The following is a 24,318-nucleotide window of genomic DNA, read 5'->3' on the forward strand; positions in this document are numbered from 1 at the left end:
ACACCATTCATTCCAGACCATTTATTCCACACACATCATTCTCGAGCATTGCCTCATTTGCTAACCAGCACTATAAGGACTTCATACGTAATGCCTCATTTCATGCGAAACCTCCAGCTCCTGCTCATACACAATTTCTTCACACACACAGCATCATTTAAGCTATCTACTCCCTTCTAATACGAGTGCGCCCCATCATCCCTTATACTAAGCACTCCCTCGTCGTTATCAACCAACTACTCTACTCTACGTCCCCACTACAGGTACAAAAGTCACAACTTAACTCTCAAGTCTCCTATGGTCATCTCTAGGTCCCTATACATTTATCCTAACCCTCCCGGGCTAGTTTGTACTGCCACCCCATAGATCTATAGCTCCTCTGCCCAAAGAATACGATGTGAGGGATGGTAGAGCCACCATTCCTCTCCACCGTATACCATTTCTCAACACTATTGCTATTCCATCAGTCCACTACTCTCGAGCCTCTCGGTGCGCCGTAATACATTTTCGTCACAGCTCGGCTTTGAAAAACCGAGCCATGTATCCTGGTGGTCTGTCTCCTGTAGGTTGGGTCCGTCCGGCATTTACGATTCTGGGGAGGAGGCATACTCGGTCCGAGATTCCAGGGTCCATCCCGGCGCGGAGCCTTCCGGTCTCCGGCCCGATGACCCAACCTCACCCGGTCAGAACACCGCCCCCACGAGGGGGCAAAGGTCCGACCTGGCCCTTCTCCCCCGGAATCGTGCCGCTACGACACGGCACCGACCATACAGGGCGGAGCCCGGCCCGAATCGTGCACGGCGCTCCTTGCAGGAGTGACGCGGCAACGATCCCCGCAGCACACAAAGCGCACCACGCCCCGAGAGCTCGCGTCGGCTATACGTCGGCCCAACCGCTGCCCCGGTCAGCGTCGATGCTCCACTCGCATGCTCACACCACACGTTCCTTTTCTTACTCGCACATCCAGGCATCTCCATACACTCCATGCATTCCATGCATTCCTCTCGCGCACATTCTTGCGCATCCATTCTACTCGCACACCCCATCATCACACACTCCTCTGTTACACACCTCTCCTCCGTTACGTACTCCGTAACACTCACGGGTGTGCACTCTGTTGCACACCCACTCAGCGCACACCTACCCACGGGTGTGCAATCTCCTGTCGCACACCCAATAACACGCTCTGGTGTGCTCTCCCGCACACTCGCCACAACCAACTCAGGTGTGCATCCTCGCACACTCTTCTCATCCATCCCCCTCTCTTCCAACGCAGACTCTGTACCGCACTCATCACACATACACTCCGATGTGCTCTCGCACTCGGTATCACACTCTCGCTCCGGCGCACACTTTTGTCTCACACGCGCGCCATTTCCTCTCGTACATCTCACTTTTACACAGCGCACAAAGGACCTTCCACGAACGCCCGGGTGCCGTCTGGATTCCAAGCGCGCGAAAAATCCTTTCGCGCCAAACACTTTTGCGCCAAATCTTTTCGCGCCATATACAGCCCGGCTTACCTTCGGGATCTTCTTCTCCACACGCACCTGCAAATCTTGATAAGGATTAGCAAGTATGGCATCATGATGTGAACATGGACTTTGCACAAGTTCCATTCCTTCCTTCCACGAGTGCTTTTCTAGGTCTGCCGTCTCTTCCGCCCCAATTTCCACTATTGCTTCTCTTTTAATTTCTTTGTCCTTGTTAAGCTCGACGACCGCTGGTGCTAATAAAATCAAATTTTCTAATTCTGCGGTCGCCGGCTTCCCCATACCCCGGGTCGCGGTTTCTATACCCGTCCACCCGGCTGTGCTCTGCTCAGGCTCGCTTTCCCCGCGCTTCTCAAGCCGCGCTACCTCATCGCGTACCCCCGCAACCCTTCCGCCCGATCTGCGGTCTATGTCTCTCCCAATCTGCTCTATCTGGCCACCCACTCTGTTTCCAAACCCTGTCAACCCATCCTCCATTCCTTCCATTTGGTTCTCCTGGGTAGCCATTCTGTTTTCCAGCCCCATTATCCCTTCATTCATTTGGCTACTCACGTCCTCCAATTGGGCCCCTAATTTGTTCTCTAATCCCCCTAATTTGACGTCTAACCCTCCAATTTGACTTCCCAATTGCTCACTATTGGCCCTCATTTCTCCCATCTCCTTACTCAATCCCCCAATTTGGTTGCCCATTTGCTCCCCCATTCTATCCATTTTGGCACACAGTTGGGTCAGGAATAATCTGAGGTCAAACCCCATTTGCACAGCGGCCCCAGCCGCCACCGCGGGCTCGGCCTCCGCCGCCATGTGCGCGGCGCCGCCATTTTGCGCGCCTGCAACCCCCGCTACCACACCTTCTTCGTTTTCCTCCTCCATCTCTCCCACTTCTTCCCTGGGTTGACTCTAACCCTTCCTCTGGCTCCTAATTTTCCCCCACTGGCATCCGATCGCCTTGATAATCCATGGCACGATTTAATTTAGATCTTGTATAAAATTTCGGCCGCTCGAAATTTTGACCAAATTTGTCCAGATGATAAAAAATTTGGTTCGGGCTTCAAATCCCACTCCCAGACACCAATTGCTACGGATCTCGGGGGTCGGCTCTCCCCTTATCAAGGGGGGGTTAATCCCCTTGTCTTTTTAGCTGGCCGTCCCGAGTCCTTCGAAGTTATAACGCTCCTTCCGGTCGGTATTAGCTAGGGTCATTGGTCAAAGTAGTCCCAAATACCTACTTATTAACCCGACCGTAAAGCAGGGAAATAACTCCCGCTCGAACCACGGATGTGATGGAAAATGCCGAGCGGATAGCAATCCGCGATCCGAGCTATTAACAAATGACTAGACCCGATTGTAGCGGTTCCTAATCGTGCCACAGGTACTCAATTGAGAAAAGACGAAAGCGAAGGGATTAAGACGAAACCAGAAAGAACAGGTCAATTTATTACAAAACAAAACGAAAAGGAAAGGAAAGAATGTACAAGAAAGGAAGAAGAAGAAGCAGGACACAGGGCAGTCTTAAAAACAGTCTTAAGTTATGACCCCAGACAAACATACACACTCACACGGGGATTGTAGCTGGTAGGGTGGAAGGTCCAGGTAGATCGTCCAGGCAATGGGGTCCAGGCTCCAGTTCAGGCTCCGGTTCAGCAGGCGAAAACCCGGCAGGCAGCTCTGCGTATCGTTGGAACGCGACCGGACCTTACATATAGCGGGGGGACTGGGATGCTTTGTACGTAATAACTGTACGTTCGCGCCAAACGCTCTCACTCTCAAAGTCCTTTCAATGCGCGCGCCTCCAACACGTCCGTACAAGTTCATTGCAAATGTGCGCGCATCCAACACCGCGTAAGTCTTCCGAAATAAGTCCGTGAAAGGGCTTTGCGTTCGCGCTTATATCATGCGAGCCAAGATCACTCCGCGCTTCATAAAGCCACGCCCACCTGTGATATTCCCTCAGCCCTGGTTGGCTGGTGAGGGCTTACCGGCCACGCCTTTGACGGCTGGTTGACAGGCCACCCCTTGTTCTTGGCGTTCCGCCCCCTTTTTCCTCGGGCCTAACTGCATGGCTTATGGCGTCGTTTGAGCGAGCTCACGGGCAGCAGCGAAGGCTGCCGCTGCTGGCAGAGGCGTGTAATGGCGTTGCTTGGAGAGGGAGGTTGCAAAATGGATGAAAGGGCCTACTCCTTATTTGATTGACGCAACGCAGATTCAACGATTGGAAACACGGCCTTATCTAAAACACATAATAATGAAATAACTGAGTTCCTATGGTGGCCTACGTGTTGCTTGTGGACTAACTCGGGGTGCAACCTTTAACCGTTAGTCATATTTACAAGTGATTATTTATTTACAAAAGTGTGGGTTCTAAAACCGCAACAATATCATATATATATATATATATATATATATATATATATATATATATATATATATATATATATATATATATATATATATATATATATATATATATATATGTATATATATATATATATATATATATATATATATGTATAATTTTTTTAAATTGACTGCTTACCTTAATCAAGTTCCTCATGGAGCATCCGCCCCTCCCCCCTCCCCCGGTCCTTTCACAAGCACAAGCACACAATATGATAATAACCAGTTTTCACTTTCAGCAGTATTCTCCCAGTCCATATGCACTCCGATCAAGATAATTGTCAAATTATTGTTGTAAACTCCTAGCGGGGCGTTGCGCTGCCGTAGTTGCAGGAAACCTGTGTTTGTGAATAACCCAATATATGGCTCCGGCTTCTCTGCACTAATAGCTTGTGTCAATGTGATACAGGATTGGTTCCGCTGCACCATGAGAGGATGGATCATTCGGGCAACAAACAGATGATCACATCATTGTCCATGCAGAAATGGAAGGTAAAATGTTTGTTTTGACTACATTCTTCAATAAAGAATACTGTAGTTGTTTTGAACACTAATTGTAATTTTCTTGCAAAAATGAGAGTCCAAGGCTCATGGAGAATTAAGTGCTTTTATAAAATAAATTACAAAGGCGTCATTTTCGATGAAATTCCGAAAGGGCAGAGAATATTAAGTGGCACCAGTGTCGTGAGAAATGTTTGAGAGGTTTAATGAAGTCAGTGGCCAATGTTTTGAGAATCTGATGTACAGTGAGTGCATTCAGAAAGTATTCTGACCCCTTCACTTGTTTCACATTTTGTTATGTTGCAGCCTAATGCTGAAATCGTTCAAATTCATTTTTTCCCTCATCAATCTACACTCAATACCCCATAATGACAAAGAGAAAACAGGATTTTAGAAAGTTTTGCAAGTTTATTAAAAAGAAAAAACTGAAATATCACATTCACATAAGTATTCAGACCCTTTGCTATGACACTTGAAATTTAGCTCAGGTGCCTCCCATTTCTCTTGATCATCTTTGAGATATTTATACACCTTGATTGGAGTCCACCTGTGGTAAATTCAATTGATTGGACATGATTTGGAAAGGCACACACCTGTCTATATAAGGTCTCACAGCTGACAATGCATGTCGGAGCAAAAACCAAGTCATGAGGTCGAAGGAACTGCCGGCAGGGCTCAGAGACAGGATTGTGTCGAGGCACAGATCTAGGGAAGCCTACAAAAAAAATTCTGCTGCATTGAAGGTTCCCAAGAGCACAGTGGCCTCCACAATTCTTAAATGGAAGAAGTTTGGAACAACCAGGACTCTTCCAAGAGCTGGCCGCCTGGCCAAACTGAGCAATCGGGGGAGAAGGGCCTTGGTAAGAGAGGTGACCAAGAACTCGATGATCACTCTGGCTGAGCTCCAGAGATCCTGTGTACCTACCGTCTGCCGCATGTAGAAGAAAGAAAATAGAAAAAATTCCGAGCTTGATCTCCACCTTTTAGGAAATGTTTAGATTTTGTTTGTTTGTTTTTTTCAGTCGAAAAATCGAGCCTCACGAAAGTGCTAGTTGACAAAATGCAATGATCTGACAGTGGTGCCACTGGTAGATAAAACAAGAGAATGAGCTCTTGGGTCACTCATAGTGAGTAGTTTGGAATAACTGTCACTCAAGCTTTTGAGTCTCACTATCTGCCATGATCTTTCCTGGGTAAACCACATTTCCAAGCTGGCCTCCAAAGCCAGTCGCCGACTGGGCATCCTCCGTCGTGCGAAGTCCTTCCTTGGCACACCTGAGCTCCTCACCACATACAAGGCTTTCATCCGCAGCTCAATGGAATACTGTTCTCCCCTCTGGGCTGGTGCTCCTGCCTCACACCTAGCTCGTCTTCACGCTGTTGAAAGCAAAGCGTTCAGAATCATTGGAATCTCCCACGATGAAGCTAACTCCGAGGGCCTTTCACTCACTCACCGCAGGCAGGTTGGTGGTCTTTCTGTCTTCTACCGACTCCTCTCCGGCCTTGCTCCCCCAGCTCTCTCTGTGCTCTGTCCCCCAAATATTCCTGCAGGTCGCACAAGATCTGCCTGCAACCCTCTTATGGTTAAACTGCCAAAATCACACTCTCTATTCACCTTCACTCTTTCGTTCTTCTTTTCTCCCGCCTCTGGAACAAACTCCCTCACTCTCTTCAATCCCACTCCTCCCTCCAGGTCTTTGAAACAGCTGTTCACCACCCTCCGAGGGCCTTTCACTCACTCACCGCAGGCAGGTTGGTGGTCTTTCTGTCTTCTACCGACTCCTCTCTGGCCTTGCTCCCCCAGCTCTCTCTGTGCTTTGTCCCCCAAATATTCCTACAGGTTTCACAAGATCTGCCAGCAACCCTCTGATGGTTAAACTGCCGAAATCGTGGCTCTCTGCTCACCTTCACTCTTTCATTCCTCTTTTCTCCCGCCTCTGGAACAAACTCCCACACTCCCTTCAATCCCACTCCTCCCTCCAGGTCTTTAAAACAGCTGTTCACCACCATCTCTTATCTCTCCCCATCCAAAACCTTGATCTTTTCTACCCCCACGAATTCACCCCAGATCCACCTTGTTTGATTGAAATTCCAACTTCTTTCCTGGAAGTTCTGGCAGTGTCCATATGTTTTATACCTCTCCCACCCCCCCCCCCCCTTCACATGCCCCCCCCCCAAAGCCCTCTCCCTCCCACAGATCTCTCGATGTCCCTGCTCTCAGATGTTGTGTTTGTGTTCTTCCCCCTCTCGCCCCATCTTGTCTCCCGCTCCCCATATTATATGTTTTATGTGTTGGTTTGTCTTTCTGTGTGATTAATGTTAGCTCTTTCACGAGCCTCGATATTGTATACAAAAAATAATAAAAATCTCATCTTCCCCCATCCAAAACCTTGATCTTTTCTACCCCCGCTAATTTCACCCCAAATCCACTTTTTTGAAATACCAACTTCTTTCCTGGAAGTCATTGGTGTCCTTGTGTTTTATACTTTTCCCACCCCCCCCCCCCTCTTCCCACGCCCTCCTCCCCCCAAGCCCTCTCCCTCCCACACATCTCCCGATGTCCCTGCTCTCAAATGTTGTGTTTGTGTGCTTCCCCTTCTCTCCCCATCTTGTCTACCGCTCCCTCTTTTTATATATTTTGTTTGTCTGTTTGATTTGTTTGTGTGATAAATGTTGGCTCTTTCACAAGCCTCGATTCTGTATTTTAAAAAAAGAAAAAAAAAAGTATTGTTGTTGCAAGTGTTTGAAATAAATAATTAAGACCTCATCTTCTTCTTCTCTTGCCTTTAAGAGGTGAGGTCCAATGGTACTAATATTCTGCCCTGCCTTGACCATGATACTCCTCACTTCCCTCTGTCCTCAACCAACTCTCCCCACCCTCCAACAACCGCTACCTTATTGCCTCACACAATCCTCCCATCTCAGCCACGGTCTACCTCTTCCTCCTCCCTCTCCCTAAACCTATCCTCTCTTTGCCATTTTTTCTTCCTCCATCCGCACCAAGTGTCCAGCGCACTTCAGCCAGCATTTCACCAATCTCTCCGTCAAGCTCATCTGCACACCAATCTCCAACCTCAGTTCATCCATACTCCTTCCATCCACCCTCTTCATTCTCGCAATCCTTCTGGCACAATTGTTCTCAGACCTGCAGCTTCTGTTGTCTCTCTATCAGTGCCACCCTCTCCAGACCACTTCCACATCATTCCTCACCTTATCTCCAGCTCTCCTTTTTGCTCTTGTATGTTGCCCATACAGGTGCAATCCAATGTAAATGTTCTCAATGACATTAATGTTATTTTAATGTAAAATGAGTGAGTGTGTGCATGTGTGTATGCTCTATTGTTAATGTCCTCGATACTTTAACAGCCCCAGTTAGGTATTCTCATCTTTGTGTGGGTTAACCAGGAAGAGGTTTTGCCCCAAGTCTTTCACAAACCGGTTGGCCAGGTCTGAGCTATATATCTGTTTTTAAGCCGTTTTGACCCTGATGAACCCAAATCTCCACCCATTGGAGTATGAACCGGTGGTCAAATCCAAAAAAATAGTTACCTATTTCATGCACCCCCCAATGTTGATTGCATATACAAAGTTTCATTAAAGTGTTTAAAATGTGCCTGTAATTCCATGTTTTGGTATTTGACTTTCTGACCCAGGGGGTGGAGGGCAAAAATGATACTGCTCTTGCACCTTTGCCATGTGGTGATCATAACGACCACGTTTGGTGAATTTCTGCCCAAATGTTTAGGAGATAGCATGATGGACAGAGCCGATTACAATATCCCGCCAGTTTGTTTTTTTCTTCAAGAAGCGCAAGGATAAAAGAACATAAAATTAAGAACATAAAAGAACATAAAGATAAAAGATCATAAAACTTACACTTTAAGAGATTAAGTTGATGCGCTTGTAAAATAACTATAATTCATCCCTTCCTGGTTTTGCTTTTCAGGAGATAATCGATACACTCCATATCCATCAAGCTTTGATTCCTGTTCCTGCAGTCTTCTCAGGAACTGAGATGCAACCGTAAAAATGCAACCATACTCATAATGAATCTTGAAGAATGGATGTTTTTTTTTTGTTTGTTTGTTTTGCTCCTACTTGTTTCCTGTTTTTCTTTGGTCGTATTTATTGAACAAAGGGTCCTGGCATTTTGTGGCACTCAATTCATTCCAGTCTTTCGTTCATTTGTAAAGGTAATGTTGCCATAGTATTTCTCTTTGCAGGCAAAGTATTTGATTGTATTTTGTGCCATTTGTGTGTGAAGATGACGGGTTAATCCATCATTTTACACTTGTAAGTATTAAAGATACCATTGCATTTTTCACAGGCCTTTGAACATACAGCATAGCTAAAATCCAAATTGCTGACACCAGTTTGTAGTTACAAATACCCGAACCAACAGTTATGTATCTCCTTCGTGTTGTATGTCGTCTTTGTCGCCGTCATCCTCACTTGAATGCACATGTAAATGCTGTAAAGGTTGTGCTTTTTCTTGGAATTGTTTGCTTCTATATTGCTTGTTTTTTATATTTGGCACTTCTTTTTGTGTACATGATTGAGACTCATGAAAGAGCTTGGACAGAATGGAATGAAAAAAAATAAAGTGGGAAACACCAACATCAGAACAGAAGTGATGAGATCATGGGGAGGGGGAGAAAGACGTATGGGTTAAACAAGCTGGAATGCAGGAAGAGGAAGGGGAGAGCAATGATGAAATAGAAAAGGAACAAACGAAAATGTGGGGGAGGGGTGGGAAGTTGTGGTTTTTCTGTCTTCCCTCGTCACTGAAATGTTTTGATTGCTAACATTCCTTGACAAAGTATTTCACAAAATACAAATTTGATGGCACTGAAGCTTTAAATGAACATTTTGTGTATTTCCAAATATCTGGTTTATTTGTGGTGGCCTTCTGGAAAATGTTTTTGGTTGTCAGTCTGGATGGCCACTCAAACTTTGTGCATTTTATGTTGCTCACCGTCACTGAGAGATGGATTTTGTCTGTTGTAGTATATATCTATATAAATAAAGGAGGAGTGTGTGTGTGTGTGTGTGTGTGTGTGTGTGTGTGTGTGTGTGTGTGTGTGTGTGTGTGTGTGTGTGTGTGTGTGTGTGTGTGTGTCTGGATGTCCGCTTATAACTCAAGAGCTACACATCGGAGAAAAGTTTTAGACACAGATTCGGAATCAGCATAAAATTCCGGTCGTATAGGCTACTTTCTATTTTAATATCAATGGTTTTAAAAACCGGGCCAGCTGCAATTCCATGGTGTCGTTTGTGGCGGCGCTATTGCCCCTTTCCGATCCCCATGACGCATTGCGGTTCCGATTCGCGATAAGGTCTATGCGCTATCACCGACACTTTTCCATAACTTTTAATCAGATTTACCTTATCGTCCATCGTAACCACATTACGCTTGGAAACACTAGCATTATCCTTCTTCGGACCCATGGCTAACACAGACACAGTAAAGGAATACTGTACGTCGCCTCTGTTTTGAATGAGAATCAGCGGTAGGGCGTACATACAGTATACTGTACGTACATATTTATATTTTTTTAATGTGCTTTTTATTGTATTTTAAATTGTTTTTTAGCTTCTTTTATTGTTAATTTATGTACTATTTTATTTATTTTAAATATATTTTTAAGGAAAACAAATGTTTTCACGTCCGTAGTAGTGACGTAATGTCGCACATAATGACGTTCGCTGCCCGGTCATGAAAGAAATTATGATTCTCTTGCCAAAGTGACATGAAGATCAGGCAGTAAACCTCCCAACTGAGTTTCTCAACAGTCGTCAGCCTCAAGGACTCCCAACACACAGGTTGATTCTCAAGGTGGGAGCACCAATCATGCTTCTTTGGAATCTTGATCCACCAAAGCTGTGTAATGGAACACGATTGATAATCCAGCAAATGATGCTGCATGTCCTAGAGGCAACCATCCTCTCAGGACAATACAGAGGAGAGAAAGTATTCATTCCAAGGATACCACTTATTCCACCTGACCTTCCATTCTCCTTCAAGAGGATTCAGTTCCCAATCAGGCTATGTTTTGCTATGTCCATCAACAAGGCGCAGGGGCAATCGATGAAGGTTGTAGGCCTGAACTTCACAGAACAAGTGTTTGCCCATGGCCAGCTGTACGTGGGCTGCTCAAGGATTGGAAAACCAAGCAATCTCTATGTCTTGGCACCAAGTAAGAAGACCAGAAATGTTGTATACCCAGAGATTTTGAGAAATTGAAAATTGAAAAAACGTCATGTAGGAAATGTAGTGATATTGCTCTAAAATATACATGTTCTTTTCATCATATATTTGTATTATTCTTATTCAACCCGGGCGAAGCCGGGTACCTCAGCTAGTATATATATATATATATATATATTATATATATATATATATATATATATATATACATACACATACACACGTGTATATATATATTGTTGCGGATTCGGGGGTCGGCGCTCCCCGTATCAAGGGGGGGTTAATCCTCTTGTCTTTTAAGCTGGCCGTCCCCCAATCCTGGAAGCTATGATGCTCCTTCCGGTCGGAATTAGCTAGGGTGATTGGTCAATGAAGTCCCAAATACCTACTTACTAACCCGACCGTAAAGCAGGGAAATAACTCCCACTCGAACCACGGATAAGATGGAAATTGCCGAGCGATTAGCAATCCGTGGCCCGAGCCATTAACAAAGACTAACCCGATCCTGAGCGGTTTCCAATTCGTGTCACAGGTACTCAATTGAAAGAAAGGACGGAGGCGATCGGATTAGGAAAACCACGAAATAACAAGGTGATTTATTTACACTCAAGAAGAAGAAGAAACGAAAGGAATATACAAGAAGAAGAAGAAAAAGCAGGACACAGGGCAGGCTTACCGAAACAGTCTTAACTTATTACGACCCCAGGACGAACAGACACACTCACACGGGATTGTAGTGGTAGGGGAGGAAGGTCCAGGCGATGGGATCCGGCTCCAGTCCAGGCTCCGGTTCCGCGGGCGAAACCCGGCAGGCAGCTTCGCGCGTATCGTCGGACGCGAGCGGACCTTACGTATCTCGGGGTTACATATATCGGGGGGACTGGGATGCGGCGTACGTAATACGTAGCTCGTGCCAGCTCTCTCTCTCTCTCCCGATCAATGGCTCGTATCACAGGCAGTTCCTGCAATCAGTATCCGTGCAGTCCTTTGAAACAAGCGCGCCTCCCAATCAATAAGTTCATAAAGCGCCTTTCCCAACGAGTTCGTTACAATCGATCATCCACTGCGCAGTCCTCTGCAAATGTGCGCTCCTGGATCAGTTCGTGCAAAAGGAGCCCGCCAAAAGAAGTCCGTGAAAGGGCTTTTCGCGCGCGCTTATATATATCGCGCTTTGAGATCAATCCGCGCTCTTTGAAACCACGCCCGCCAGCGAGCTCACCTCAGCCCTGGTTGGTTGGCGAGGGCTCACCGGCTCCGCCCTTGACGGCGAGTTCACAGGGCCACGCTTCGTTCCCGGCGCTCCGCCCCCTTCTTCCTCGAGCTTGACCGCGTGGTTAATGGCGGCGCCTGTGCGCACGCTAACCAAGGCGCATAACAGAATTGGGAGAGAGAGGTTGGCAAAATGGCCAGAATGGATTGGGTCCTATCTTATTTGATTAATGCAACGCAGATTCAACTATTGGAAACGCAGCCTTATCTGAAACACATACTAAGGAAATAACTGAAAGTTCCTATGGTGTCCTACGTGTTGCTGTGGCCTAACTATGGGTGCGACCTTTGACCTTTTAAATGATGGAATATTATTTACAAAGTGAGGGGTTCTCAAAACCGCAATATATATATATATATATATATTGTTACTGATCGCGGTTTAGGATGTTGTTTGCCGAGCGAAGGCTCCGCGACCGAACAGTTGTTCCCCGACTCACCCGATTCACCCAGAACTTTGGCCGTATCGCACCGCAGCTGCCCAATCTGGAAAAGACTAAAACGACAAAATGCAAAGAGGAAAAGGAATAAGACGAGAAGACGGACAGAAGAGTAATTGGATTTATTATACACACAAGCAAAAAGAAAGCAGTCACGTTTATTTACAACACATAAGACGCAGGTGACACAGTGCAAATACTAGCTTATACAGACTTAATTAAATACCCAGGGACAAGACACACAGAACAAACTCACGTACACAAGAAGGGTGGAAAGGCAGGAGGTGGATGGCTGGAGGGAGAGGAAGGTCCAAGGGGGTCCTGCAGCACGATCGGCGCGTTTAGCAGCCGCCGTTCCTTCGCGGCCCTGCTCAAAACCGCCGTCCAGGCCCCAAGCGGCTGTTGGGTGTTGTTGCTGCTGTGGCCGCCGCTTGCTTTGCCAGGACTCGTCTGACTCGTCTGGTCCAAACCCTCAACTCAACAACACTCTTGCACGTCTCCCTGTCCAACCACTCTTTCTCTTTCTTGGTCCAACCACTCTTTCTCTTTCTTGGTCCAACCACTCTTTCTCTCTCTTGGTCCACTCACTCCTCACCACCGACCACCCCACGCTTCTTGCGCGCGCGCCTTTATAGCGCCTCCGGCGATCAAGCCGCCGGCCTTCAGGACACGCCCATCGGTGTGCTCACCTCGGCCCTGGTTGGTCACGCGACCCTCTGGCTCCGCCCTTGATGACGACGGGCGGGCACGCCCCTCTTCCCCGACCCGAGCACATGTTCAATGGTGGTTTTGGAGGGGATGTAATTGGCAATCGAGGCTTGGCAATGACGAAAGGGGATGTGAAAGGAAATGGAGATTTTGGGGATGGGAATGAAAGGGGATCTATTCTCTTTCACTGGTGCAATGGAGTACTTCAATTAATGGGAGACACAGCCTTACCCTAAAACACAGAATAAGATATAACTATCGAACAGGGGTATTCTATTATTGGCTGACGTGTATGCTTGTGGACTAATTATGGGATGCCCTTTTACCTTTACACAGCTCCGGAGGCAGGGGGCGCAGAATAAACAATAATAATAATAATAAAGCACACAATCAAAAAAATATACAGTCCTCATATCCGCAACAATATATATATATATATATAATTATATATATATAATTATAATTATATATATATATATATATATATATATATATATAATTATAATTATATATATATATATATATATATATATATATATATATATATATATATATACAATATATATATACACAAAGAATTAAGTTAAGCACCCCCCCGTTTTTTTACAACCTCGCACATTACAAGTTTGTTGTCGTCAAAACAGTGTAATATACCCATGATATTGCTATATTTTCTGGAGAAGTGATATTATGGTCACATAAAAACATAACAATCATGCCGTTTTCAATATTTTATTCTGAATAATTTAAGGTGAAATTTTTTGGGAATTTTAGGCATATTTTCACCTCAATTTAAGTATGGAGCTATAGGTCCATCACGGACAGTGTGGATGACGTTTATGTTTTCTAACGTACAGTCATTGTTCTGAGAAGACCTCTAGCGATCTTTGCGTCAATAACGTGTGTAGGACCCACGTGATCGGATCACTGACTCAACCCTACGTCTCATAGACCCTGTAAGCCGTCGTATGCGTTGCTGTGGCAGGTTGTTCCATTCCCGATGTAATGCACGTTCCAATTCATCCAGATTGGCTATTGGAGGGACCATCTTCGCAATTTGTCGTCCCAACATGTCCCAAACGTGCTCGAGGGGGTTCAGGTCAGGACTGTACGCAGGCCAGGGGATGGTTGTCACAGCACCTTGCTCCATCCGATCACGTGGGTCCTACACACGTTATTGATGCAAAGATCGCTAGAGGTCTTCTCAGAACAATGACTGTACGTTAGAAAACATAAACGTCATCCACACTGTCCGTGATGGACCTATAGCTCCATACTTAAATTGAGGTGAAAATATGCCTAAAATTCCCAAAAAATTTCACCTTAAATTATTCAGAATAAAATATTGAAAACGGCATGATTGTTATGTTTTTATGTGACCATAATATCACTTCTCCAGAAAATATAGCAATATCATGGGTATATTACACTGTTTTGACGACAACAAACTTGTAATGTGCGAGGTTGTAAAAAAACGGGGGGGTGCTTAACTTAATTCTTTGTGTATATATACCATTATTGATGCCAAGTTGTATCACTTACTCACTGGAAGCAGCAAATGAAAAAAAATTGAAATAAAAGTTTTGTTTCTAATATTTTTGGCGTTATTGAATGGAGAGCAGAACTCGAGCACTCCAAGTGTATATATTAATGCAGTGACAGCGGCGCTTTGATTAATTTTTGTATGTCTGATGCGATTTAAACTTTTCATCAAATCAAGACTATCACACAAGTGTCTTTGCAGATTGATTTTATTTTTCTTCCAATATCTCATTTGTCTATAAGAATTTATCTCGTGTTCCACTGGAAATTGTTCCTGATGAGGCATAAATGATGAATAAATATTTAAAGATAAACCAAGTGAAAAGTATTGTTGCGGTTCTGAGAGTGTAAATATAACATCAATAAAGGTTAAAGGTTTGCCCCCATAGTTAGTCCACAAGCAACACGTAGGCCACCTTAGAACATTAGTTATGTCATAGTATATGTGAGGATAAGGCCATCTCCAATAATGATACCTGCGTTGTGTAAAATAAATAAGTATAGGTCCAGTTCATTTTGCGGCCCAACCTCCAAATCCACCTCGTTGAGCAGCATCCATCCCGCGCCCCGATTCGGCTAATCCACCTCGTTTGCCAGCAGGGTTAGCTGCCAGTTGCTTGCTCGAACTAGTCGGGTGGCCACGAGGTAGGCCTGGAAAAGGGGAGGAGCGCGAGGAAGAGGTGTGGCCGCATCAAGCAGCACGTCAGAAGGCGGTGACGGTGAGAGCCAACAACCAACCAGGGCTCGGGTGACATGGCGTGAGGGGCGTGGTAAGGGGGCGGCTGGCAAGTTCCAGAGGGTTCGCTGGGCGGCGCTATATAAACGCGCGCCCAAAGCCCTTGGACAGGACTCGTTAGGAAAGCGCATGGTAAAAAGGACTCACTGGGGAAGGTTCGCTTTGTAAAGGACTGTCCAGGACTGACGCAACAGCGTGCATGAAAGAGGACTGCAGCGGATACGCGCTTGCATGAGGATGTATGCTATGGAACTTGCATTGGGGAGCGCCCATTGAGCGGTATTTGGAGTGCATATAGCGCCAGTTTGTTTATTACGTACACGGCTGAGCCGCGAAGTAACCGCCAGCCAGCTTTGCCTCTCGCCCCGTAATTGTCCGCTCCGCGTCGACGACCCACGGGGCGCCTCTGCCGCCCTGACCATCTCCTTCACGGTACGAGTCGAGGACCGGAGTGAGCTGCCTGGACGCCATCATCCCTGGACCATCACCCTGACCTTCTACATCCCCGTGTGAGTGTGTCTGAGAGTGAAACGGGCCTGTGTCCTGGGATAAGTTAAGACTGTATAAGCTTCACTGTGTGTTCTTCTTCTCCTTCCTGTACAAATTGTAAATAAACCAATCTGTTCTTCCTGTCTTTCCTGATTCGACCGTATCAGTCCTTTCCTCCATTGGGTAAGCGTGGCACGATTCGGAACCGCTCAGATCGGGTTTAGTTCTTGTTAACGGCTCGGATCATGGCTCGCTATCGCTCGGCGTTTCCACTGCAACCGTGATTGGGGTGGGGTTATTTCCTTGCTTCCTGGGAGGCGGTAATTAGGTAATAGGAATTCGGCCTACGACCCTACCCAACGCTAACCGGAAGGAACGTCATAGCCCCGGATCACGTCGGCTTGTAAAAGACAAGGGGACTAATCCCCCCTTGGTAAGGGGAAAGGCCAACGTTGAGATCCGCAACAGTATCTTAAAAACAAATCCTCTTAATAGATAAATAATGTTATCGCTAAGGTGATAAACATTTAAAACTCGATACAGCAAAAGATTTTAAAATGTGGCTGAGTTATAATCATTCAATAATGGTTTGGTTTTGAGACACATCGTCATAAAAAGTACGTATTTTATGAATACTAATAAACTCGGGAGCGGCGGCAGGGGGTCATGTTATTATCCTTACTTATTATTGCCAATTATCTATATAATAATAGCATAAGGACTCGACTTTGTTATCCCTTTTACGCCGCACCCAGTGACCCGATGCCCATGGCACTAATGGATTTACGATCTACGAACCGCGCTCTTTGTTTATCACGTACAGCCATACTCGAAAAATCTGAATTAGCCGACGTTGGGGCCCAAAAGCATCCGATTAACTGCCGATACGACGCCATCTTACGACGCCATCGTATTGGCGTCTGCTGGGTGAAGGCGAAGCAAGCTGTCCACTGATTGGACAGGCGAAGGCGAAAGCAAGTCGTCCACTGAGTGGACAATCCAGAGCATGCATTTGTGCCGGTGTCGGCGATCGTTGTTCATATATGCACTCTTCATTCTCATCTTTCTTCCTAACTCTTACTCGGACAAGCAAATCCCCTATGCCATCCATAATGGTACACTCTATCCATACACCACATCCTCCCGTGGATGTTCCACGGGTTTCGGCTAGTTATTACTATTACTTGTGTTGAATCAGACCATGCCTCACCATTCTAAATTCCCAATAATAAAATTTACTTCTTTGAAGGTGTTGGTGGAGGGAGTGGGTTGTTCCTAGAGGGGAGGGGGGGGGGGGCAATATCGCAACTCACAAAATCCCTTGGGGAGGGGGGATATAGTTTTCGTAATATCGTTTATCTTATGTTTTTTATTAGTAGCGTCCTTTGAAAAATGCCATGTCAAAGCTATCTTAACACGGGTATACACCTCAATACGCATCCCCATTGGTGGGAAAATCCCCTTTGGTGGAGAAAATCCTCTTGGGGATGGGAGCAAATGAATTTGCTACAACTTTCATTGTGCAACCCCTTAGTCCTCCTGTCAAGTTGGGTTGATATTGGATAAGTTATGACAGATTGTATTGCTGTCAAAACTCATCAAACAGACACCGACACCAAATTGCGTGTTTTAATATGACGAGTACACCCGCAGACTCCGAGAGGGGCAGAAAGGGTCATTCCTCTTTGGGGTATATAGATTGCAGTCGATCTCTGGGCGGGTCTCAAGAACATTGGGTGTGTGTTCATTTACCAAGTTTCTTGTGAAGAGATCGCCAAGTGGTTTAAGCATTTGAGCAAGCACTCCATTCAAAACCGTTAAGGAACGGCTGGCTTGGCAAGCGCTAGCTCGCTGCTTGGTAAAGGAGCACAACCTGAGCTTCTCCCTTTCAGTTTCATATGAAACAGCAGGAGCGAGTTTCAAAATTCCCTACGAAAAATGCCATGGTAGCGGCAAAAAGGCAATGTTATCAACTCAACATTAGTGGGTTATATAGAGTACAGTAGATCTTTGCTCAGTTCTGTAAGTAAACCTTACTTCACAGATGTCGGGATTCCTCCAAATTTCTACATTTAGTGTTATAAAGAGCATTAGCGACTGTTTAAAAAGCTAAGCATACATGTTTGTGGTGTATAATATTTTTACTTCCTGTAGAAGCCCTTGCTCCCACAGAAACGCCATTATAACTATAAGCTATTTATACACGTTATCACTGCAGGTAAAACGCCTTGGGCGAAGTGGGACATTATTAGTACTAATATTGTTTGTAATAACATTAACAATATGCGATTATCATTAATTTTGTTATTAAGAGCGTCTTTGGAAAAACGCCACGATAAATCTTCTTCTTTGGACAAACGCCACGATAAATGTTCTTTGGAAATACGCCACTATAAAGTTAATTTAACATTTATATACACCTCAACGTGCAACCCCATTTACGGCAATGGTGAGGAAAACCTGCTTGGGGGAGAAAATGCGCTACAACCTTCATTATGTAACCCTTCGTCATCCTGTCAAATTTGGTTGAGTTGGATAAGTAACGACAATGTATTGGCGTCAAAAATTCATCAGACGGACACAAATGGTGTATTTTAGTATGATTATGATGAACAAGTTATTCAAAAGAAAAAAAAAAAACAATTCAAAATAACACCAAAATGATATATATATACAGACTTGGCATTTAATATGGAATTTTTTTTTTTTCTTGACTTGGATTTACTTTCTTAACTCAGTATATCAATCTGGTGAGTTTCTTTTACACTTTGGTGATTTATTTGTTAAAAGAACCATGTCACTGATTGTCGCAGCAAGAAGTCAACAACAGGATTATATCACAGGTGGCGTGGCAAAATGTACGGACAGGTGCATTTGACGATTGGCTTCACAGTCGGGTATACAAGGGTTGTTGCGTTCTGTATTGGTGGAAAACAACTGCTGCACGTCTCCAAAAGTTATTGCCGCTTCCTCTGGAGATGGTCCGTCAACTCGACAATGCTGTTTGTCATGGAGTGGTGGCTTTACGAAATTACGGCATGAAAGAGCATGCTATTGCTCGGCAGTATGGCATCACTCAAGGTCAGGTGTCAAAGATCCTGAAACGAAATGCTCAGAGGGGTGTCCCTACTCCAATACTGAGGCCAGGACGTCCCCGCAGAACCACAAGGAGGGATGATCGCCAGCTACACCGGTTAGTCCGCAATGGCCGTACCAAGTCAGCTAATCGGCTTAGGGCTGAGTGGCAGCAACTGACAAATGTGCCTGTATCCAGAAGGCTAGTCAACCAACGACTGGTTCAAGCAGGCTATCGTGCCAGGTGTCCCCTGAGAAAGCCACGCCTGACCAGACAACACCGCCAGCGCCAATTGCAGTGGGCCAGAGAGCACCATCAATGGCAGCCAGGACACTGGAATCACGTGATCTTCAGTGACGAGTCTAGATTTCTGGTCAATCGTCAAGATGGCCGCGTCCGAGTGCGCAGACAAGTGCATGAAGCCTACAACAAAGATTGTATAGTGCCAAGAGTCCAAGCTGGAGGTTTTGGGGTGACCGTTTGGGCTGCTTTTCATGCAGGGGGCAAAACTGACCTGGTTGTTCTGAATGGAAACCTGAACCAGTTCAAGTACAGGGCCATTCTGGAAGAAACATTGCTTCCATTTGCTCGTGCAGCCTTTCAAGGAAACTTTGTCTTCCAAGATGACAATGCACGGCCTCATCGTGCTCGCATAATCCAACACTTTCTTGCTGACCGTGGTGTAGAGCATATGGAGTGGCCTGCCATGTCCCCGGATATGAATCCGATAGAGAACTTGTGGGCAGAATTAACGCGTCAAATCGACCACTTGGACCAACAGCCGACCTCTGTGCGTGAATTGCAGCAGGCTATTGTCACTGCATGGCAAGCGATTCCTGTCTAAACCTTGGCAAATCTCGTGAACAGCATGCCTCAATGTGTACGTGCTCTCCTGAATGCTCGTGGGGGTTACACGAAGTAGTCAACTGTAATTTTACTGTCCGTAATCCCAGTAGTAATTTAACTTTTGTTTTTGTTAAAAAACTATTTGGCTAATGTGCAAAATAAAGAGATACTTCTGGAAAACGTACAGAAGTTTAACACTACTGTCCATGAATTGAGTTCGATATCAGTTTACATCACTTTCAAGGATCAATTTATTTGTTTCGAAATGTCAAATGTGGTTTTTGTTTCTTTTAAAGGTGACTAACAAAATCTAGAATAACTTCAACATAATTCCAATGAACTTTTGGTTCTAAGACATCTTGAAAAGTAAGTTCACCCCCACAAAAAAAATATTCCATATTAAATGCCAAGTCTGTATATATATATATTTTTTTTTTTTTTTTTTTTTTTAACTGGGCTTTTATTTCTTAACCAGAGGACAATATCTTTCTTTTTTTCTCTTGCAGATGCCTGTGCTAAAAATGCCACGATAAAAATTAACATTTTGTTCTTATGCAAGAGCATTTTGTTCTTATAAAAATAAGCAAGCTCAAATGGGACGTTATGTTATAAATATTTCTTTACAGGAAAGAACAAAAAATCTTTTTGGGATTAATTTGAGGCCTTTGTGCCCCCTGGGTTCAACATATACATTCTGAATGAAAAAAAAAACTAATTTTCCCCTAGGTTGAGATTTATTAGAATAATTGTTCTTTTGTACTGAATTTTTAAACGGTGAAGCCACTTCAATATTTGGCTATGTCCGTCCATCAAAAAGGAAGAATATTTCTAACTCAGTGTTCAATTCTAAAAGGTTCTAAAAGAACACGTTCAGTCTTCAAGTGTACACTAGAGGCCTGTTCGGCCTGAGAACCAACACAGAAAGAACTGGCAATTTGATTTTGAAGCCCTGCCCAGACAGACAGTCTGGCAAAGAATATACTATCACTAGTGGGGTCACCCGTGGGAATCCCACGGGCATGCACGTCTTAATTTAGATGTTGCACATTCAGTTTTACAAACTGGTTACTGGCAATTTATCAGATCCACAAATGATGTAATCTACACAATGTATTTACTTCTGATAACATGTGAATGCATGTGCGTGCACATGGGAAATACAGTTTGAAATGTGTGATTACATCTCATGTAAAATGTGACTTCAAGAGCTCAAATCCTCCCTCCCTGCCCCCATCCCTCCCACATCATGCACACTGCACCAGGGAGTGGATCACCCACAGGGGAGTGGGTTTCACACACACACACACACATCTCGTTTTTTTCATTTCTGTTCCTCACAATTCTCTGTCACTCTTATTCACACAGACACACACACACACACACACACACACACACACACACACACACACACACACACACACACGGGGGAGTGGGTCACACACATATACACACTCGGGAGAGTGGGTCACACACACATCTCGTTTTTTCATTTCTGTTCCTCACAATTCTGTGTCTCTCTTATTCACATACACACACACACACACACACACACACACACGGGAGTGGGTCACACACATATACACACACGGGAGAGTGGGTCACACACACATCTCGTTTTTTCATTTCTGTTCCTCACAATTCTGTCTCTCTCTTATTCAGACACACACGCACACATACACATACATACACACACACACACACACACACACACACACACATATATACAGACTTGGCATTTAATATGGAATATTTTTTTTGTGGGGGTGAACTTACTTTTCAAGATGACTTCGAACCAAAAGTTCATTTGGAATTATGTTGAAATTATTCTAGATTTTGTTAATGTGACCTTTAAGAGAAACAAAAACCACATTTGACATTTCGAAGCAAATAAATTGATCCTTGAAAGTGATGTGAAGTGATATCGAACTCAATTCATGGACAGTAATGTGTTAAACTTCTGTACGTTTTCCAGAAGTATCTCTTTATTTTACACGTGAGCCAAAAAAAATTTCAACAAAAACAAAAGTTTAATCATGACTGCGATTACGGACAGTAAAATTACAGTTCAGTACTTCGTGTAACCCCCACGAGCATTCAGGAGAGCACGTACACGTCGAGGCATGCTGTTCACGAGATTTGCCAAGGTTTGGACAGGAATCACTTGCCATGCAGTGACAATAGTCTGCTGCAATTCACGCACAGTGGTGGGCTGCTGGACCAAGTTATCGATTTGACGCGTTAATTCTGCCCACAAGTTCTCTATCGGATTCATATCCGGGGACATGGCAGGCCACTCTATATGCTCGACACCACGGTCAACAAGAAAGTGTTGAATCATGCGAGCACGATGAGGCTGTGCATTGTCATCTTGGAAGACAAAGTTTCCTCGAAAGGCTGTACGAGCAAATGGAAGCAATGCTTCTTCCAGAATGACCCTGTACTTGAACTGGTTCAGGTTTTCATTCAGAACAACCAGGTCAGTTTTCCCCCTGCATGAAAAGCAGCCCAAACGGTCACCCCACCACCTCCAGCTTGGACTCTTGGCACTTTAAAATCTTCGTTGTAGGCTTCATGCACTTGTCTGCACACTCGGACGTGGCCATCTTGACGATAGACCAGAAATCTAGACTCGTCACTGAAGGTCACATGATACCAGTGTCCTGGCTGCCATTGATGGTGCTCTCTGGCCCATTGCAATCGGCGCTGGCTGTGTTGTCTGGTCAGGCGTGGCTTTCTCAGGGGACGCCTGGCACGATAGCCTGCTTGAACCAGTCGTTGGTTGACTAGCCTTCTGGATACAGGCACATTTGTCAGTTGCTGCCACTCAGCCCTAATCCGATTAGCTGACTTGGTACGGCCATTGCAGATTAACCGGTGCAGCTGGCGATCATCTCTCCTTGTGATTATGCGGGGACGTCCTGGCCTCGGTATTGGAGTAGCGATACCCCTCTGAGCATTTCCTTTCAGGATCTTTGACACCTGACCTTGAGTGATGCCACACTGCCAAGCAATAGCACGCTGTTTCATGCCGGAATTTCGTAAAGCCACCACTCCATGACAAACAGCATTGTCAAGTTGACGGACCATCTCCAGAGGAAGCGGCAATAACTTTTGTAGATGTGCAGCAGTTGTTTTCCACTAATACAGAACCAACAACCCTTATATACCCGATTGTGAAGCCAATCGTCAAATGTACCTGTCCTTACATTTTGTCACGCCACCTGTGATATTATCCTGTTATTGACTTCTTGCTGCGAAAGACAATCAGTGACATGGTTCTTTTGACAAAGAAATCACCGAAGCGTAAAATAAACTCACCAGATTGATATACTGAGTTCAGAAAGTAAACCCAAGTCAAGAATAAAAAAAATATTCCATATTAAATGCCAAGTCTGTATATATATATATATATATATATATATATATATATATATATATATATATATATATTGTTACAGAACCCAACGTCGGCCTATGGTTCCCCTTTGAGGAGGGATTAGTCCCCTCGCTTGTCACTGACCGACGTGGTACCTGAAGCTGCACCGCGGCCTCCGAAAAGACCGGTGAGGAGCTTCGTTCGCAACCGCGGATAAGATGTTACTGTATTGCCGAGCGGATGGCAGCCGCGGCCCGAACCGTTAACAATGACTCGACCCGATTCTGAAACGTTGGCCAAATCGTGCCATGGGTATTCAATTGGGAAAAGACAAAGACGACACAGATGTGAAGAAGAAGAAGACAAGAGGTAGGAAATACGAATATGATTTATTTACTATTTACAACCAAAAGAAAGGAAAAAGGAAAGATAATAAAATAAAGACAGAAAGAGGGACGGACCAGAAGGACACAGTGAAAATTCTAGCTTATCTATGCAGTCTTAATTAATACCCAGGACAAGACACACGAAACAGACTACGAGCAAACTCACATGAATGGGGAATGAAGGCAGGAACGGATCGCTGGAGGTGGATGGCTTGGCGGGAGAGGAAGGTTCAGCGGGGATCGGTCGAGCTGGAAGCGGACAGCCGCCGTCAACGTTCGAGCTGCGATCGCCAAAACCGCCGCGGTTCCAAACTGCGCGGCGAAGCTCCTCCGGTGCACCGGGCGCTCTCCAAAGCTGCTCCGTCCGGTCTCTCTCACGTTCCTCTGGTGGAACTCTTAGAACGCAATGGTTCGCTCTCCGTGGGGACGTCGGGTGCTTTCTCAGGACTCCTTTCTTAAACGCAACCACTTTGGACTTGGACTCCTCTCTTTAACGCAACCTTGGTGCAACTCTTTCTTGGCACTTCTGTCAAAGGCTTCCGCACGCGCTTTTTATAACGCCGCGGGCGATCAAGCCGCCGGCCTCCAGAACACGCCCATCGGTGAGCTCGCCTCGGCCCTGATTGGTCGGCACGGGCTCTCTGGCTCCACCCTTGATGACGATGGGCGGGCACGCCCTGGATTCGGCGGCTCCTCCCCCTTCTTCTCCAAGCCCACCTCGTGGCTAATGGAGTCGCGGTGAAAACCGCCCAGCAGCTGCGGCGAATGCAGTTGGCAGGAAAGGCTTTGGGAATGGGAATGAAAGGGGATCTATCTATTTGAATTCGGTGCAATGGAGTGTCAATTAATGG

The 24,318-nt window shown here is 45.3% G+C and overlaps 1 protein-coding gene across 2 annotated transcripts in view; it reads left to right on the forward strand.

Annotated features, from left to right (window-relative positions):
- The window catches only part of LOC144894014 (EP300-interacting inhibitor of differentiation 3-like), a 63,827-nt gene extending 54,819 nt beyond the window's left edge, over positions 1-9,008 (forward strand). For both annotated transcript variants that reach the window (XM_078785476.1, XM_078785477.1), the window contains 2 exons: positions 4,300-4,382; positions 8,338-9,008. In XM_078785476.1, the coding sequence (XP_078641602.1) occupies positions 4,300-4,382; positions 8,338-8,418 (164 nt within the window). In that variant the 3' untranslated portion in view covers positions 8,419-9,008. The remainder of the gene's footprint in view (positions 1-4,299; positions 4,383-8,337) is intronic.
- The last annotated feature ends 15,310 nt before the right edge of the window (positions 9,009-24,318 follow it).

This window comes from Myxine glutinosa, chromosome 10, assembly GCF_964187855.1.
Source record: "Myxine glutinosa chromosome 10, kmMyxGlut1.1, whole genome shotgun sequence".
In the NCBI taxonomy this organism is placed as follows: domain Eukaryota; kingdom Metazoa; phylum Chordata; class Myxini; order Myxiniformes; family Myxinidae; genus Myxine; species Myxine glutinosa.